At 44.2% G+C, this 18544-nt stretch overlaps 1 protein-coding gene across 1 annotated transcript in view; it reads right to left on the bottom strand.

Moving 5' to 3' along the window:
* Positions 1-18544, bottom strand: part of SVOP (SV2 related protein) — a 98962-nt gene that overhangs the window by 66303 nt on the left and 14115 nt on the right. The window contains exons 2-4 of the mRNA XM_032168769.2: positions 6087-6247; positions 1653-1738; positions 470-568 (exon numbers count right to left, since the gene is read on the bottom strand). Of these exons, the coding sequence (XP_032024660.1) occupies positions 470-568; positions 1653-1738; positions 6087-6247 (346 nt within the window). The remainder of the gene's footprint in view (positions 1-469; positions 569-1652; positions 1739-6086; positions 6248-18544) is intronic.

Below are 18544 nucleotides of genomic sequence, written 5' to 3'. Positions count from 1 at the left end.
AAGAGGTTGCTGCTGATATCTCCATGACAAAAAGTGAGGGTTCTGCAGCCTCCTCCTTCAAGCCTTAATTCCAGGGAGCAATAGCTCCAATTTATTGAACACCTACTCTATGCCAGGCACTGTGTTGTTTCCAGTCCTCAAATAATCCTAGGGATGTGGGGATTGGCACCTCCTGTTTGCAGCCAACAAAACAGGCATATAGAGTTTAAGTGATATGCACAGGTGGGTTTCAAGCTCCTAGCAATTGAACAGGATGCCTGGGACACCCTCCCAAGTAGCTGGACCTCCGGGTGAAGTAGAGTTGGCTGTAAACCTGCTAGGACACGTGAGGTGGGGATGGGACAGTGTTTCCATCAGGGCTTAATTCTTTTCTGCTGAGCCTTTGGCAGCAGGAGAAGGGAGAGATCCCACAGGACACCCCAGGGGAGCAGAACTGTATGCAACAGGAGGGAGCTGCTGGGCTGCCTACCGAGGTCAGCAATGCCACCTGCCAGCTTGGGAGCCTCCACTCGCAATGCAGCTGTGGCGCCAGGATGCTGAGGATCATCATCTCCATGGCATCAGCCATCTGCAGAGAGGACGGAGACATCATGAGGCCAGGATGCTGCTTGGTGCTGGGGAAGGCTGGCCAAGTCCATAACCCCAGAGACAGAGACTGTAGCACAACCCTCTCTACCTGCTGCCAAGTGCCCTGCTGCACATCAAACCACACTCAAAGCTCCAGCAGTTAAAAGCATGCATTGCCATTGCAGGAATAGACAAATAGACATATTTATATTATTTTCATGTGTATTTGTGTGTGTGTGTGTTTTAAAAAATATGGGCATATCACAAACGAAGTGGGAAAACATATTTCTAAAATCTGAGAAAAAAACTTTTATAGAGGCAGAGAGACAATGATCTTTTTAGTGCAATTAAAGACTAGCTTGTCTTTGGCTTATAGGTAATTTTTTCATGTAGAATAGAATATAATTGTCAGTATAGTTAACAAAGTGTGACCTTTTAATACATTAAAACAGACTCAGAATCCCCAGCAATTAAACATCGTGTACCTTTACGAGACTAGACAGACTGGGACAGACATGGAATCTAGAAGCATGCCAGTGTGGCCATGGGAACTTGTTATATGATAAAGGCAGCTTTTCCAATTGGGGGGGAAATGTTGAGGGGAAATGGATGATTCATTTGGAAAAATATGTAGTTAGGTCACCATCTCCTGCCATTCACAAAAATTAATTTCAAGTATATTAAAGGTTTGGCTGTGCTGTTTGCCATAGCTAGGGGATTTGAATGAGGGATCATGAGAGTCTTGAAGCAGAAGGCACATTTCTAATCTGTGTATGATTTTCTAGGGAGAGCTCTACAGCTGACATCATAATCTCCTAGTAGCCCTGAGCCCAAAGAGTTGAAAGCCACCTAATTAGCTAGAAGCTTCAACTCCTCCTTGGGGGTAACTGCCAACCACACCCAGCTCTCCTCAAGCACAGACCTCGTTATCACCACTTATCACGCCACATAAATTTTGTTGATTGGAATTCAAGCAAAGGCTCCATGTGCAAAGAACTGTGTCCTTCCTCGTAGACCATGGAAACCCACTTGAGCAGCATGGGGGTCTCTTGGAGGCTGAGCCACTGCCCCCCAGAAATACTTGCCCAAGCCAAGCCGGTGAGAACAGACAGCTTCCACTGAAATTTTCCAAAGCCAATGGCTTCCACCGCATCTTCCACCATGAAAGTATCTGAGAAGGAGAAAGGGAGAGGGAAGGAAGGAATCAGTGCACCTTGCAGTTGTCCTAGTGTGGGGTTTTCTGGGGTGGTCCCCAGCCAAGATAATTAAATGCAGCACATGCTGCTTTTAGAACTTATCCTAGAAAAATATTCCAGTGTGAAGTGATATCCTACAATTGCAGCATTACTTACAACGGGAGAAATGGAAAAACCCAGAATGTCCATCAACAGGGGTTGGCTAAATAAATTAAGTAGATATTATACATATATAAATTATTAAATATCCACATTATGAAATATGACTCAACTGTTAACAAGAATGCGCAGATATAGAAAGATACACAAAGTATATTGTTAATTAATGTTTCAAAACAAAACAAGATCGACAACAAGGTATTTAGCATGGTTCTATTCTTGGAAATGTATGCATGTGGGTGTATATATCTGCACATGTATCTATCCATAGAATATGTACAAGGCTTTGAATTATGGTTTAATTTGTTTGTTGTCAGAGGGAGGAAGGAAAAAATTATATGAGAATTAACTTTCTTCCTTTTACAATGTATTACTTCCATGGCCAGAAAAAAGAGAAATACTTCTTTGTTTGTTTGTTTTTGTTTTTGAGACAGCGTCTCACTCTGTTGCCCAGGCTGGAGCTCGGTGGTACAATCATAGCTCACTGCAGCCTCGATCTCCTGGGCTGAAGTCATCCTCCTGCTTCAGCCTCCCAAGTAGCTGGGACTACGGGCACATGCCACCATGCCCAGCTAATTGTTTTCTATTTTTTGTAGAGATGAGGTCTCACTATGTTGTCCAGGCTAGTCTTGAACTCCTGAGCTCAAGCTGTCTTCCCACCTCAGCCCCCCAAAGTGTTAGGATTACCGATGTGAGCCACCATGCCCGGCCTGAAATACTTTTGAAAGGCACAATTCCATCTGCACTCCGATGGAAAGATGTGCACACTATATTGTTAAGTGAAAAGCGAAAATTGTGCAGAGGTATGTACGAGAGGAGCTGTCTTTGTGATAAAATGTATATACGTGTGTGTGTGCCAAGCAGGGGAAGTAAGACTGAGTGGACATCTTAAAAACTGCTTACCATGCTCATCTTTGAAAACAACACTCACTTTCCTACTTTGAGAATTTCTTTAATGTCTGAATGCTTTCCAAATAAACAAGTGTTATTTTATGCTCAGAAAAAACACAGATAAAATTTATAAGCTAATAAGTGTTTTTGAAACATACTAAAAGATGGCCGGATGCTGTAGCTCATGCCTGTAATCCCAGCACTTTGGGAGGCTGAGGCAGGAGGATCACTAGAGACCTGGAGTTTGAGAGCAGCCTGGGCAGCATAGTGAAACCCCATCTCCACTAAAAATATTTCTAAAAAGTAGCTATGAGTGGTGGCTCACGCCTATGGTCCTAGCTACCTGGGAGGCTCAGGGAGGAGGATGACTTGAGCCAGGGAGGTTTCAAGGTTGCAGTGAGCTGTGATCATGCCACTGCACTCCAGCCTGGGTGACAGAGTAAGATTCTGTCTCAAAATAAAAAAAATCTGAAAAACAAAACAAAACTAAACTAAAACACTAAACCCAATATGTTATGCTGGATTGTATCTGGAAATAGCACAACTGCAATGACTGGTGAAATCTGAATAAAGTCTGGAGTTGAGCTAACAGTAGCACACCAATGTTAATTTTTTAAATTTAGTTGTTAACATTAGGGGAGGCTGGGTAAAGGGTATGTGAGAAATATCTATACTATATCTGCAAATTTTTGGAAAGCTAAAATAATTCCAAAATGAATAGTGAATCAAAAAATAAAAATACAGCCAGGCACGGTGGCTCATGCCTGAAATCTCAACACTTTGGGAGGCCAAGGCGAGCATATCACCTGAGGCCAAGAGTTTGACAACATCCTGGCCAACATGGCGAAACCCCCTCTCTACTAGAAGTACAAAAATTAGCCAGGTGTGGTGGCGCATGCCTGTAGTCCCAGCTACTCAGGAGGCTGAGGCAGGAGAATTGCTTGAACCCAGGAGGCAGAGGTTGCAGTGAGCTGAGACTGCACCACTGCACTCCAGCCTGGGTGACAGAGTGAGTTTCCATATGAAAAAAATAAAAATACTAAAGGAGGAAGCTGGGTGGCCCCATGGGTGACCTCCGAGGATCTCATCCGCCCCTGCCGGGAGGTGTCATCTTTTTGGAATTTCAACCATGGGCCTTGTATATCAATCATAATTTTCTCCAGAAGTGTGAGCTGGTGTTGATCACATTAGCAGGTTATGGTTTCCTCCAGCAAAAAATATCATCCACAAGAAGAACAGTAGTAACACTATTGTGGGGCATTTACTGAGTGCTCACTACCTGCAAGGCACTGTGCCAAAAGCTAGATGTGCATTATTTCATTTAATCCCCATCACAATCCTATGAGTTAAGGCCTAGTATTAGCCCCATTTTACAGAGGAGGATATGGACTTGGCCTGTGTTTCACAGAGTTGGGAGTAGAGCCCAGATCAGCCTGAGAGTAAAGCCTCAGCTTCCCTCCGTCCCCTGTCATTGCCACCTTATCTCTGCCAACAATAGGCCTTGCGTTCAAGTCATTAGTCCTCTCTTAGATTTGGAATCTGAGGCTTTTCAGGAATGCATAGAATGTTTTCATCCATCAGCATCAAGAAGCGAGGGAAGCTGGAGACCAGGTCCCACAGCACCACCTCAGAGGCAGCACAAGGTCATGGGTAAGAATGTGGGCTCTGAGGCCAGATTGCCTGGGCGTAAATCCAAACTGGCTAATTCCTAGCTGTATAACCCTCAGCAAGATACTTAACCCTTCTGTGCTTCAGTTTCCTCACCTGCAAAATGGGGAAGATGTTGGTAATAGATGCAATTGGAACTGTTGTGAGGATTAGATGGATAAAACATGTAAACTGGTTAGAGCAGTGCCTGGCACATAATAAATCCTCAGCCAATGTTAGCTACTCCCATACCATCACCAGTGTCACCATTACTATCACACTATCATCATAACCAACATCATCACCACCATTGTCATTATACTGTCATCCCCACCATCATCACTATCACCATCGACTTCACTATCAGCATCACCACCATTATCATCACCATCATCACCACCACCGCCATCATCTTCATCATCATCACCACCATCATCGTCTTCATCATCACCACCATCATCACTACCATCATCATCATCACCACCATCATCATCAATATCATCATCATCACCATCATAACCACCATCTTCATCATCATCATCACTATTGCCAGCCTTATCATCACCATCTTCATCCTATCATCATCATCACCATCATCATGATCACCATCATCATCATCGTCATAATCATCACTATCACCATCATTATCATCCCAATCATCATTATCACCACAATCATAATCATCACCATCATCTTCACCATCTTCATCATCATCATCATCACTATCATCACCATTGCCATCCTTATCATCACCGTCTTCATCACTATCATCATGATCACCATCACCATTATCATGATCACCATCATTATCACCACCATCATCATCACTATCACCATCACCATCACCATCATCATCATCACTACCATCACCACCACCATCATCGCTACCATCGTCATCACCATCATCATCATCATCACTATCATCATCATCACCATTGCCATCCTTATCATCATCTTTCATCACTATCATCATCATCACCATCACCATCACCATCATGATCACCATCATCATCACCATAATCACCACTATCACCATCATCATCATCGTCACCATCATCATCATCACCACCATCATCATATCATCATCATCACCACTATCATCACCATCACCATCATCACCATTATCATGATCACCATCATCATAATCACTATAATCATCACTATCACCATCATCATCACCATCGTCATCATCACCATCATCACCATTGCCATCTTTATCATCAGTCTTCATCACTATGATCATCACCATCACCATAATCATCACCATTATCACCATCATCCTCACCATCATCATCATTACTATAATGATCATCACCATCATCATCATTGCCACCATCATCACCACCACCATCATCATCATCACCATCATCATCTTTGTCATCATCATCATCATCGTTACTGCCATCCTCAGCCAAGTGTTGTGCATTGATGCTGACTGGCAGGGATTGTGATGTAACCTTGCCTGCTGAAGTAAGCTATGTAGGCTCAGCCCCCACTTCCAGCTCCACCCCTTGGCCCTCTGGGCCCTCCCAACTGCCCCTTCACAATACCCCTCTGAAATTGCCTGCTGGGTAGGCAACCTTGACTGTGGCCCAGACTGATTCCCCAACTGCAGGGCCCTCTCACCATCGGTGGGATTGGCAAACTCCTTGGGCACAGCTGCCCCATCATCCAGCTCCACAGCCTCTAGGCCCACGCGGACCCCTTCAATCTGGACTTCATGCTCTCCTGAAGCCGTGTCGTCCTCTGACCTTGCACTCTCGCCTGTGCGACGGAATTTCACAACCCTAGAGAACAGAACAAATCTGGTCAAGATGGCTAAAGCTTCCCCCAAACGGCCTTGCTGCACAGCTCTAGTGACCAAGACAGGTGAAAGACTTCTTCTCATGATTTGGAGAGTTGATGGATGGGGGTTAGCATTTCTATTGAGTTGGACTGGGGTTGGGGAGAGTAATAACTTCAAGAGTTATAATATCAGGACTGCCATGTACAGTTGAGCAGATTGGGCACTGCCCAATTCCAGGGTTTCCTATTCACAAAGTAGGTTATGTGATTGAGGATATCTTTGTTTTAGGTCAGAATACTGTTTGTGAGTAAATTTGTTTCAGATTTTAGACTCATCTGTCTATATCTAACATTTTGGTCATCTAAAGGTAACGTTAGGCCCACAAAAAGTTACTCACACCATATTTCTAAAAGTTTAAAGTGGATGCCATTTTTTAGAATAGAGACAAGGTTTCACTATGTTGCCCAGACTGGTCTCAAACTCCTGAGCTCAAGTGATCCTCCCTCCTCAGCCTCCCAAAATGCTGGGATTACAGGTGTGAGCTACCACACCTGGTGCCAAAATTTTAAAATTGGGAAAATTCACATAAAAAGCCAGAATCCCAATGTCTCTTGAAAAAGTAGAATATCTGGCTGTCTGGAGCCCACATTCCTGCATTGGAATTGTGCAAGGTCTGGGCAATGGTGGTCCCTAGCCCACCCTCACCCCTGTTTTAGATGGGTCATGCACTCCAGTTGACCACTGTCTCATTATCTCCAGCCCTAAGGGTCTTTTGCTAGTTATCCTTGCACTTGCTCTGTGTTCCTCTCACTTGGCACGTGGCCCCATTTGTCAGGCACTGTAGGCATTTGAGTTTGAGACCCCATGGGCCCCACTCTCATGCAATGTGTTCCTTCGTACTATGCTGTTTCTTGTTCCTCTGCAAGAAGCTTTGATTTCTCTGGGCAGTAGTTTCTTCATCTGGGACTCAGGGGCAAAATTACCTGTCTCCTTCCAACTTTCTCACTCCCAAACACAAAACTCCTGCTGTCTCCCAGCCCTAGGGTGGGTTTTGGGTTTATAGCACTGAAAAGACAGATGTGTTCTGACCTCACAGTCTCTCAAGGGGATAATGATACTGAATGTGCAAGTCCTTTCTATCATAGCTTTGAGTCCTCACAGACTTTCTGAAGAAAGTCTGGGGTGCTGGGTACAGTGGATCATGCCTGTGATCCCAGCACTTTGGGAGGCTGAGGTGGGAGGACTGCTTGGGCACAGGAGTTCAAGACCAGCCTGGGCAACATAGTGAGATGCCGTCTCTATAAAAAATAAAAAAATTAGCTGGACATGGTGGTGTGTGCCTTTGGTCCCAGCTACTTGGGAGGCTGAGGTGGGAGGATCGCTTGAGCCCAGAAGGTTGAGGCTACAGTGAGCCGTGATCATACTACTGCATTCCAGCCTGGGCAAGAGAGAGAGACCCTATCTGAAAAATAAAAAGAAAGAAACAAAGAAAAGAAAGAAAGAGAGAGAGAAGAAGAAAGAAAAGAAAGAGAGAGAGAAGAAGAAAGAAAAGAAAGAGAGAGAGAAGAAGAAAGAAAGAAAAAGAAAGAGAGAGAGAAAGAAATAAAAAAGGAAGGAAGGAAGGAAGGAACGAAGGAAGGAAGGAAAAAATAAAAGGAAAAGGAAAAGGAAAATAAAAAAGTCTGGCTGGGCATGGTCACTCACGCCTATAATCTTCACACTTTGGGAGGCTGGGGTGAAAGGGTCACTTGAGTCCAGTAGTTTGAGACAAGCCTGGGTGACATGGCAAAACCTCATCTCTACAAAAAATACAAAAATTAGCCAGGCATGGTGGCATGCGCCTGTGGTCCCAGCTACTTGGGAGGCTGAGGTGGGAGGATTGCTTGAGCCCGGGATGTGGAGGTTGCAGTGAGCCAAGATTGCGCCACTCCCTCCAGCCTGGGTGACAGAGCAAGATCCTGGGTTTTTTTATTTGTTTAAAAAAATAGAAAAAGACAAATGTCTGGAGTTACATGGGCATGAATAGCAGAGATAGTATATGAGCCGACAGAGTACACATTTGATCCATGTTTTTAAAAGGTAAAAAAAGAGAGAAATATTTAAGTTCAAAATACTGCTATTATTATTATTATTTTTTATTATTATACTTTAGGTTTTAGGGTACATGTGCACAATGCGCAGGTTTGTTACATATGTATCCATGTGCCATGTTGTTTTGCTGCACCCATTAACTCGTCATTTAGCATTAGGTATATCTCCTAATGCTGTCCCTCCCCCCTCCCCTCACCCCACAACAGTCCCCGGAGTGTGATGTGCTATTATTATTAATGATTGCATCATTCCATGTATTTCACCAAAGAGTAACTGTTGTGCTGGCATAGAAAGGGTAAATTTCTGGATTTCAGAAGCACAGCAAACATACCCTGCTTGTGAAGTTCTAGAAGAGAAAAGACAGATTAAGTCACAGTAATTCTGTAAACACCTGAAACTCCACTCCTTGGCAAGGCTAGGCTTGGAAAACCTGAGCTGTCAAGCTCGTCTTGGCTGGAAATGCAGGGCCCAGCACAGGGTTGGCAGACAGACTGGCGGGGTTTGAAGCTTGGTGCTAACATTTCACCCCCTCTACCACAGTCACCTCTAATAGAATCAAGTTTGTGCTCTGTGCAAGTTCCAGCTGTTTTCTGTGCATTCGATCTGCATAGCACCTCTCTGAAGTTTGTATTATTATCACCATTTTACAGACAAGCACACTGAGGTCCCAGAAGTCACACGGCTTGCCCACGGTCCCATAACTAAACAGGCATGGAGCTGGGATTCAACCACAGGTTTATCTGGCTTAAAACATTGTATTCCTGGCCAATGAGAGGGTAACACCTCTTCAAACTCTTCCACTGCTTCCCATTTACTCTATTTTTTTATAAAGCTATTTTACTTTGAGACATTTAGAGCATATAAAATTACATACATAACAATGAGAGAAATATCTTTGTTTCTGCTGTTTAACTAAAGGATTAGACGTGACTATTAGGTTGACCCATATGAAATCGCCAACATTTGTCCCTAGTTCAGTTGAAGCCATCCTGTCTCCATCGCTCACATCTTCATAGGTATTTCACATTTTAAAACAGGCAAAGGACTTCAAGAGACATTTCTCCAAAGAAGACATGCAAAGGGCCAATAGGCACATAATAAGTTGCTCAATATTAGGGAAATGCAAATGAAAATCACAATGAGATACCATGAGATGCAGGTTCTCACTCTGTCGCCTATGCTCTTTGATTGGGGAGGGGGGTTCTTTATAGGCATCATTATTTGATTTAATCCTCAGAGTAACCTTGAGAGGTGGAGACTATTATTATCCCCGCTGGATAAGACAAACACATAGTCACTCTGAGCCTCAGTTTACCTCTTCTATACATTGGTGTAATAGTTGTGCCGTAAGTCAGGTGTCCTAGAAGAAAATCGTGAAACACAGATTCTTTTTTTATTGTGGTAAAATATACATGCCATATTAAAATATAAAAGTTGCCATTTTAACCATTATAAATGTACAATTCAGTGACATTAAGTTTCACCTGAAACTCTGTACCCATAGAAATCAATGCTCCATTTTCCCCTACTCAGCCCTGACAAGCACCAATCTACTTTCTGTCTGTGAATTTGACTCCTCTAGGGATCTCAGATAAGCGAAATCATACAGTAATTTTCCTTTTGTGTCTGGCTTATTTCCCTTAGCATAATGTCTTCAAGGCTCATCCAATGTTGCAGCACACTGCAGAACTTCCCTCCTTTTTAAGGCTGAATAATATTCTGTTGTGTGCACAGACTACATTTTGCTGATCCACTCTTCTGTTGATGGACACAGGTTGTTTCCACGTTTTGGTTATTGTGAATAATGCTGTAATGAACATGAGTGTACAAATACCTATTTGAGTTCCTGCTTTCACTTATTTTAGATATGGACCCATAAGAGGAATTACTGGATAAAACGGTTAATCTATGTTTTATTTTTTGAGGAATTGCCAGAACATCTTCCACAGTGGCTGCACCATTTTTATTCTCACAAGCAACGCACAAAGATTCCAATTTCTCCACATCCTTGCCAATACTTCTTATTTTCCATTTGCTTGATAACAGCCATCCTAATGGGTGTGAGATGGTATCTCATTGTGATTTTGATTTGCATTTCCCTAATATTGAGCAACTTATTATGTGCTTATTGGCCCTTTGTACATCTTTGGAGAAATGTCTATTGAAGTCCTTTGCCTATTTTAAAATTGGGTTGTTTGACTTTTTGTTGTTGAGTTGTACTTCTTTCTATATTCTGGATATAGATCCCTTATCAGACATATGATTTGCAAACAATTTCTCCCATTCCTTGGATTGCCTTTTTACTCTATTGATTGTGATCATTGAATGCACCAAAGTTTGAAAAAAAAATTTTTAATACAGGGTCTCACTCTGTCACCCAGGCTAGAGTGCAGTGATGTGATCATGGCCCACTGCAGCCTCGACCTCCTGGGCTCAGGTGATCCTCCCACCTCAGCCTCTTGAGTAGCTGGGACTACAGGTGCACACCACCATGCCTAATTTTTTTTTTTTTTTTTTTTTTGTAGAGATGATGTTTCACCATGCCGGCCAGGCTGATCTTGAACTCCTGAGCTAAAGCAATCCAACCACCTTGGCCTCCCAACGTGCTGGGATTACAGGTGTGAGCCACCACACCAGGCCGAAAGTTTTAAATTTTGATGTAGCCCAATATATCTACTTTTATTTTTATTATCTGTTCTTTTGGTGTCATATCCATGAAATCATTGCCAAATCCAATATCATAAGGCTTTTCTCCTATATTTTCATCTAAACTTTTATGGGTTTAGGTCTTTGATCCATTTTGAGTTAATTTTTGTATATGGTGTTAGGTAAGAGTCCAACTTCATTCTTTCACATATGGACATCCAGTGTTCCTAATACCATCTGTTTAAAAGACTGTCCTTTCCCCCAGTGAGTGATCTTGGCACCATTTTGAAAATCATTTAATCAAATCATATGATTCGAGAATTTATTTCTGAGCTCTTGATTCTATTCCATTGATCTGTATGTCTATCCTTAAGCCACACCTAAGTAAGTAGTAGTAAGTTTTGAAATTGGAAAGTGTGAGACCTTTAATTTCGTTCTTATTTTTCAAGATTGTTTTAGTTATTCGGTGTCCCTTGAGAGATTCTATGTGAATCTTCAGGTAGATTTCTCTTTCTTTCTTTCTTCCTTCCTTTTTTTCTTTTTTCTTTTTCTTTTTCTTTTTCATTTTTGAGACCCAGTCTTGCTGTGACGCCCAGGCCGGAGTGCAATGGCACGAGCTCAGGTTACTGCAGCCTCTGCTTCCCAGGTTCAAGTGATTCTCCTCCCTCAGCCTCCTGAATAGCTGGGACTACAGGCACACACCACCAAGCCCAGCTAATTTTTGTATTTTTAGTAAAGATGGTGTTTCACCATATTAGCCAGGCTGGTCTTGAACTCCTGACCTCAAGTGATCGGCCTGCCTTAGCTTCCCAAAGTGCTGGGATTACAGGCATGAGCCACCGTGCCCACCCTCCTTTTTTTCTTTTGAGACAGAGTCTCGCTCTGTCACCCAGACTAGAGTGCAGTGGCACTACCATAGCTCCCTACAGCCTCAAACTCCTGGATTCAAGTGATCCTCCTGCCTCAGCCTCCTGAGTAGCTGGGACTACGGGCATGCACCACCACACCTAGCTTTGTTAGTTTGTTTTGTAGAGACAGGGGTCTCATTATGCTGGTCAGGCTGGTCTCAAACTCTTGGCCTCAAGCGATCCTCCCGCCTTGGCCTCCCGAAGTGCTGGGATTAGGATTTTTCTATTTCTGCAAAACAGTGAGATGGGGACGTTTGTGCAAGCGATTTACTGAGGAAGGAGTCTCAAGAGAAACCCACTGGGAAGCAGGAGGAGGCAGGAGGACGCTAAGAAAGGATGTCATTCCTGCTGAAGGCTAGCCTCAGCCTGACCCCACAGGGAGCTCTGGAGCGTGAATCGCGCCACCGAGAAGTCTTGGCCTCCCAAAGTGCTGGGATTACAGGCGTGAGCCATCACCCCTAGCCTGTAAGACCCCATCTCTACAAAAAAACAACAACAAAAAAGATTAACCAGGCATGGTAGTACATACCCGTGGTCTTGGCTACTCAGGAGGCTGAGGCAGGAGGGTCTCTTGAGTCCAGGAAGTTGAGGCTACAGTGAGCTATGATTGCACCACTGCACCTAGCCTGGACATCAGAGTGAGATCCTGACTCTAAAGAAATAAAGAAATAAACCAAAGTAGGTATTTAGTTGCGGTAACTTCTCAGGGATGCTGATAGAGATTATGGGGGTGCTTTATAGCCAGCGGTGTGCCTATAAACTGGCTCTCAAATACCCTCCCCCAACAATATTGATTTGTAGCATTTGCCAATATCTGTGTCCTAGATACTCCCACAATGGCTTGTTTCAGCCTGTCAGTGATTAAATAACAGGCTACCCAAATTCTTGCATATTTAACAATCCACCTGCTCTCTAGAACTGGTACCATCAGGCTCTAGCACATCACTGTTAAAAAAAAAAAAAAAGTCCTCAGGGGTGCAGTGGCTCACACCTGTAATCCCAGCACTTTAGGAGGCTGAGGCAAGAGGATCACTTGAGTCCAGGGGTTCAAGACCACCCTGGGAAAAATAGGGAGACTCCATCTCTACAAAGAATTTTAAAATTAGCCATATGCAGTGGTGCGTGCCTGTAGTCCTAGCTACTCAGGAGGCTGAGGTGGGAGGATCGCTTGAGCCTGAGAGGTCGAGGCTGCAGTGAGCTGTGATCACACCACTGCACTCCAGCCTGGGCAACAGAAAGAGACACTGTCTCTGAAAAACAAAACAAATGAAGAAACAGAAACCTCCTGAAACTACTGACAGATGCAACTTTACAGATGAACCTCAAAAATATTACGCTGAGCAAAGAAGCTAGTCACGAAAGTTCACATAGATATGAGTCCACTTAAATGAAGTGTCCAGAATTCATGGAGATAGAAAGCAGATTAGTGGCTACCAGAGGTTGGGGGATTGCCAGGGAATGGGGAGTCACAGCTTAATGGGTGTGGGGTCTCCTTTTGGGGTGATGAAAATGCTCTGGGACTAGATAGAGATGAGGGCTGTGCAACCTTGTAAAATTGCACACTTTAATTGATGGTTAAGATGGAAAAAAATAAAATGGTTAAAATAGAGCCAGGCATGGTGGCGGGGGGTTGGGGTGGCACATGTGTCTGTAATCCTAGCTACGTGGATGGGCTGAAGCAAGAGAACTGCTTGAGGCCAGGACTTCAAGACCAGCTTGGGTAACATAGCGAGACCCTGTCTTTTATTTTTTTGAGACGGAGTCTCACTCCGTCACCCAGGCTCACTGCAACCTCTGCCTTCCAGGTTCAAGCAATTCTCCTGCCTCAGGCTCCCAAGTGGCTGGGATTACAGGCGCACACCACCACACCCAGCTAACTTTTGCACTTTTAGTAGAGACAGGGTTTCACCATGTTGGCCAGGCTGGTCTCAAACTCCTGACCTCAGGTGACCCACCCACCTCGGACTCCCAAAGTGCGGGTATTACAGATGTAAGCCATGGTGCCCGGCTGCAAGACCCCATTTCTAAGGGGAAAAAAAAAAGGTTAAAATGGTAAAGTTTATGTTATGTGTATTTTGCCATCAAAAAAACCACGAAAATCCTTAACTCTTAGCACTGCCACGGATGTTACTGGAATCCCTTACCCAACAAATATTGAATGAGCACCTGCTTTGTGCCAGGCCCAGGAGTTTGAGGTTGCAGTGGGCTGTGATTACACCACTGCTCGCCAGCCTGGGTGACAGAACAAGACCCTGTCTCAAAATAAATAAATAAACAAACAAACAAACAAACAATAAAAATAAACATAAAAAAACAAGAAATGCACAATCTCAGACTCTGTCCCAAACCTACTGAATCAGCATCTGCATTTTAACCAGTCTCCAGGCAATTTGTGTGCATGCTAAAGTCTGAGAAATACTGTTCTAGAGGAGTTATGCTTAGACAATCATTGACATTTGGGAAGGACACGTAAGAAGCCTAACTCTGGTTTCTTCTGGGGAGGAGAACTGGATGGGAATGGGAAGTTTTGTTGTTTTTTTTTTAATTATACTTTAGGTTTTAGGGTGCATGTGCACAATGTGCAGGTTTGCTACATATGTATCCATGTGCCATGTTGATTTCCTGCACCAATTAACTCATCATTTAGCATTAGGTATATCTCCTAATGCTGTCCCTCCCCCCTCCCCCCACCCCGCAACAGTCCCCAGAGTGTGATGTTCCCCTTCCTGTGTCCATGAGTTCTCATTGTTCAATTCCCACCTATGAGTGAGAACATGCGGTGTTTGGTTTTTTGTCTTTGCGATAGTTTACTGAGAATGATGTTTTCCAGTTTCATCCATGTCCCAGTTTTGAGGGAAGACACATTTTTTTTGCTTATTCATTTTGGACCCTTCTGTAATGTTTGCCATTTTTAACCTGGGCATCTACTGCTCTTATTATAAATATACATAACAACAGCGACTATTGACCACGCTCTAGCTGATGGAGCAGCATGCTGCTAAGCGTGGCTATGCTCTGCTTTCGTCTGTGAAGTGGGAATGACAGCCAGCTTGCAGACGGCTGCGAGCATTAACTGAGCTTGATGAAGAGGAAAATTGTGAGCAATGAGGAAATACGAGCTTCCTGCAACCTGTCTTCTCCAAGTCACCTCTCTACCTTGAGTTTGGAGTACATTGACCCTTGTAAAAAGTGACTTTGAGAAAATGGCTTAGCTCCCTGAAGTTTTATTTGTTTATTTTTTGAGACAGGGTCTTGCTCTGTCACCCAGGCTGGAGTGCAGTAGTGCAGTAAAGCTCACTGCACCCTCCAACTCCTGGGCTCAAGCGATCCTCCTACCTCAGCTTCAACAGTAGCTGGGACTGCAGGCGTGCACCACCGTATCCAGCCAATTTTAAAATTTCTTGTAGAGATAGGGTCTCACTATGTTGCCCAGGCTGGTCTCAAACTCCTGGGCTCGACTGGTCCTCCTGCCTCGGCCTCCTGAAGTGCTGGGATTACAAGCGTGAGCCACAGAGCCCAACCTCCCTGCAGTTTTAAACCTGAACCTGCTCACATTTCTTCGTTGGCAAACCACAAAAAGCGAGGGCACCTTTGTTTATTAAACTTTGTTTTAAAACAGAAATAAAGAGGGACCTTTGACATTAAACTATACAGTACTCAGAAAGCCAGTCTACATTTTGAATCAGTCGGGTTCCTAAAAGAATGTATCAACTACATGAGCCAAGATTTCCCAAGGGGAAAAAAAAGTAATATGAAAGAAAAAGAAAATAGCAGTGGCATATGTTAAATATATGAAGGCTTCAAAACAGGCTGGCTCACAATCTCTTGCCATTTGTTGTATATTTATATATATAGCATATAATTTACCAAAATAGCAGGGAACATTTGTTTTACATAATTTTGCTATTTAAGGGAGAGAAGAACTTGAGGAAATAGTTGTCAACCTAAAGATCTTGTTTGTACCACCATAGAATTTTCCTCGGTACCTTAAATTAGGGACTGTGACTTGATTCGGGTATTGTTACCTTTTTTTTTTTTTTTTTTGAGACAGGGTCTTACTCTGTTGCCCAAGCTTAGAGTACAGATCTGGGCTCACTGCAGCCTCGACTTCCCAGGCTCAAGCAATCCTCTCACCTCAGCCCCCCAAGTAGCTGGATCTCCAGCTATGTGCCACCATGCTCAGCAATTTTTTTTTTTTGAATTTTAGTAGAAACAAGGTCTTGCTATGTTGCCCAGGCTGGTCTCAAACTCCTGAGCTCAAGTGATCCCCAAAGTGTTGGGATTATAGGTGTGAGCCACCATGCCCGGCCTGATTCAGGTATTTTATTTTATTTCTTTTCATTTCATTTCATTTCATTATTTCATTTATTTGAGATGGAGTCTCACTCTGCCACCCAGGCTGGAGTGCAGTGGCACAATTTTGGCTCACTGCAATCTCCGTTTCCCGGGTTCTAGTGATTCTCCTGCCTCATCCCCCAGAGTAGATGGAATTACAGGCATCCTCCACCATGCCTGGCTAATTTTTGTATTTTTAGTAGAGACAAGGTTTCAGCATGGTGGCCAGGCTGGTCTCAAACTTCTGACTTCAAGTGATCCACCTGTCTTGGCCTCCCAAAGTGCTGGGATTACAGGCATGAGCCACTGTGCCTAGCCAGGTATTTTAAATAAGGAAGTTTTCTCTCTTTTCATCTGGGCTTCTGGAGTTTTAACCCTTGAGTTCAGGCTATCAGAGTTCAAGCTATCAGACTGCAAAGGAAGCTTAAGTTGTGATTATCTGCGTGTGGCATTCAGAGTCAGAGAGGTGGTCCGCCAGAGTAGACAAGAGAGCCCAACTCTGGCAAACAGACTGACTTGGGTTTGAATCCCCTACCCACACCATTCAGTACCTGTGTGACCCTAGGTAGGTTACTTTGCTTCTCTGAGCCTCAGTTTCCTCACCTATAAAATGGAAATGGCAATTCCTACCTCACAGGGTAGCCATGGAGATCTAAGGAGTCTATCTATCGAGAGCATCTGGAAGAGCCTAGCAGGACCATTCAGTATTTCCATAAGCATCTATTGAGGGCTGATTTATGCTGAGTGAGTGCTGGGGTCCAATGGAGGATGAAATTGACATGGTCCCTGACCTCGAGAAATGGATGCTCTGGTTGGCAAGGTGGTTAATATACAAGTAAACAAATACATCATTATACATTTGCAAAGGAAATATATCTTGAGGAGGAAGCAAACAGGGTGCCAAGTGGGGACAGCAGTGGTACCCAAGGAACCCTCATGCCCTAGAAGGTGGGTGCCATTCCTGTCCCCACTTTACAGATGATAAAACTGAGGCCTAAAGAAAAAAAGTGAGTGATCAGGAAAGACCTCCCCAAAGAGAGATCAAGGGGACAAAGCCAGTCCCACACAAATAGGGGAGGAGTAGAGAGAACAGCTAGTGCAAAGGCCTGGAGGTGGGACCAGGGAACAGAGGTCAGAGAGACAGCCGGGATCACACAGAGCCCTGGAGGTCACAGTGAGGATTTTCTGTGTTGTTCTAAGACCAGTGGGACACCATGGAAGGGTTTCAAGTAGCAGCAAGAGGGTGGAAGATGATCAGAGTTGAGTTTTGAGGTCACTCAGCACATTCTCCCGCAAGAGGAGGAATCAATGGAGGAAAGCGGGTTGTTTTGTTTTGTTTGAGACAGAGTCTCGCTCTTGTCACCCAGGCTGGAGTGCAGTGGCACAATCTCGGCTCACTGCAACTTCTCACTCCCGGATTCAAGCGATTCTCCCACCTCAACCTCCCGAGTAGCTGGGATTACAGCTGCCTGCTACCATGCCTGGCTAATTTTTGTATTTTTAGTAGAGATGGGGGTTTCACCATGTCGGCCAGGATGGTCTCGAACTCCTGACGTCAGGTGATCCGCCTACCTGGGCCTCCCAAAGTGCTGGGATTACAGGGTGGCCCACTGTGCCCACCCCAGAAAGCGTTTTTTAAATATAGGTTTTAATATTATTTAGGTATGGCAAGGCTGAGAGATCACGAGATGTGAGCCATTGACAAGATATACTCTGTCATACTTACAGATCCCAAGAAGAAGGGGCATGCCACACTATAAGGGGCACACATGGCAGCCCCAGGGTTTGTCAGGAGGCAGAGGGTATAAGGGGAGAACGTGAGCAAGAGCCTTTATTGTGGTTTCCCAGGAAAGAAATGGGCAAGGCAGAGGCTGCTGGCTTAGGATCGGTTTGTTTGAATAATTTCATCCTTCTCTGGAGCATAGGGGCTGTCCTTAATTGTCTCATGCCTGGTTCTGGGGTGATGAGGGCAGGTAGATGTGGCCTGGAGTCTGGGAGCTGGATACAGGAGGTGGCTGCAGAGACCTGAGGCTCTGGCCTGATTGGTTTGTATAGGAAAGGCACGCTGGCAGATGAGCTGTTTGCTATTTCTAGGAATTAGTTAACTCTGAGAGAGGCAAGTCCCTCCAGAGTCAGCAAGCCTCCAAGATGTTGAAACATCTGAATATAAACAATCAAAGGCCTGGTTAATACAAAAAGATGGCTGCGGAGGAGTCAGGGAGGCCAGGAAGGAAGCTGTGTGGCCAGTGGGAGAAGAGGTAGTGGTGGTTTGGATTGGGGGGGTTGGAGAGGTGGAGGGCTGAGACTTTTGTTAAATA

This window comes from Hylobates moloch, unplaced genomic scaffold (genome assembly GCF_009828535.3).
Source record: "Hylobates moloch isolate HMO894 unplaced genomic scaffold, HMol_V3 SCAFFOLD_12, whole genome shotgun sequence".
Lineage (NCBI taxonomy): Eukaryota > Metazoa > Chordata > Mammalia > Primates > Hylobatidae > Hylobates > Hylobates moloch.
Note: the sequence above shows the minus strand (reverse complement) of the source record. Positions and strands in the feature narration are given on the sequence as shown.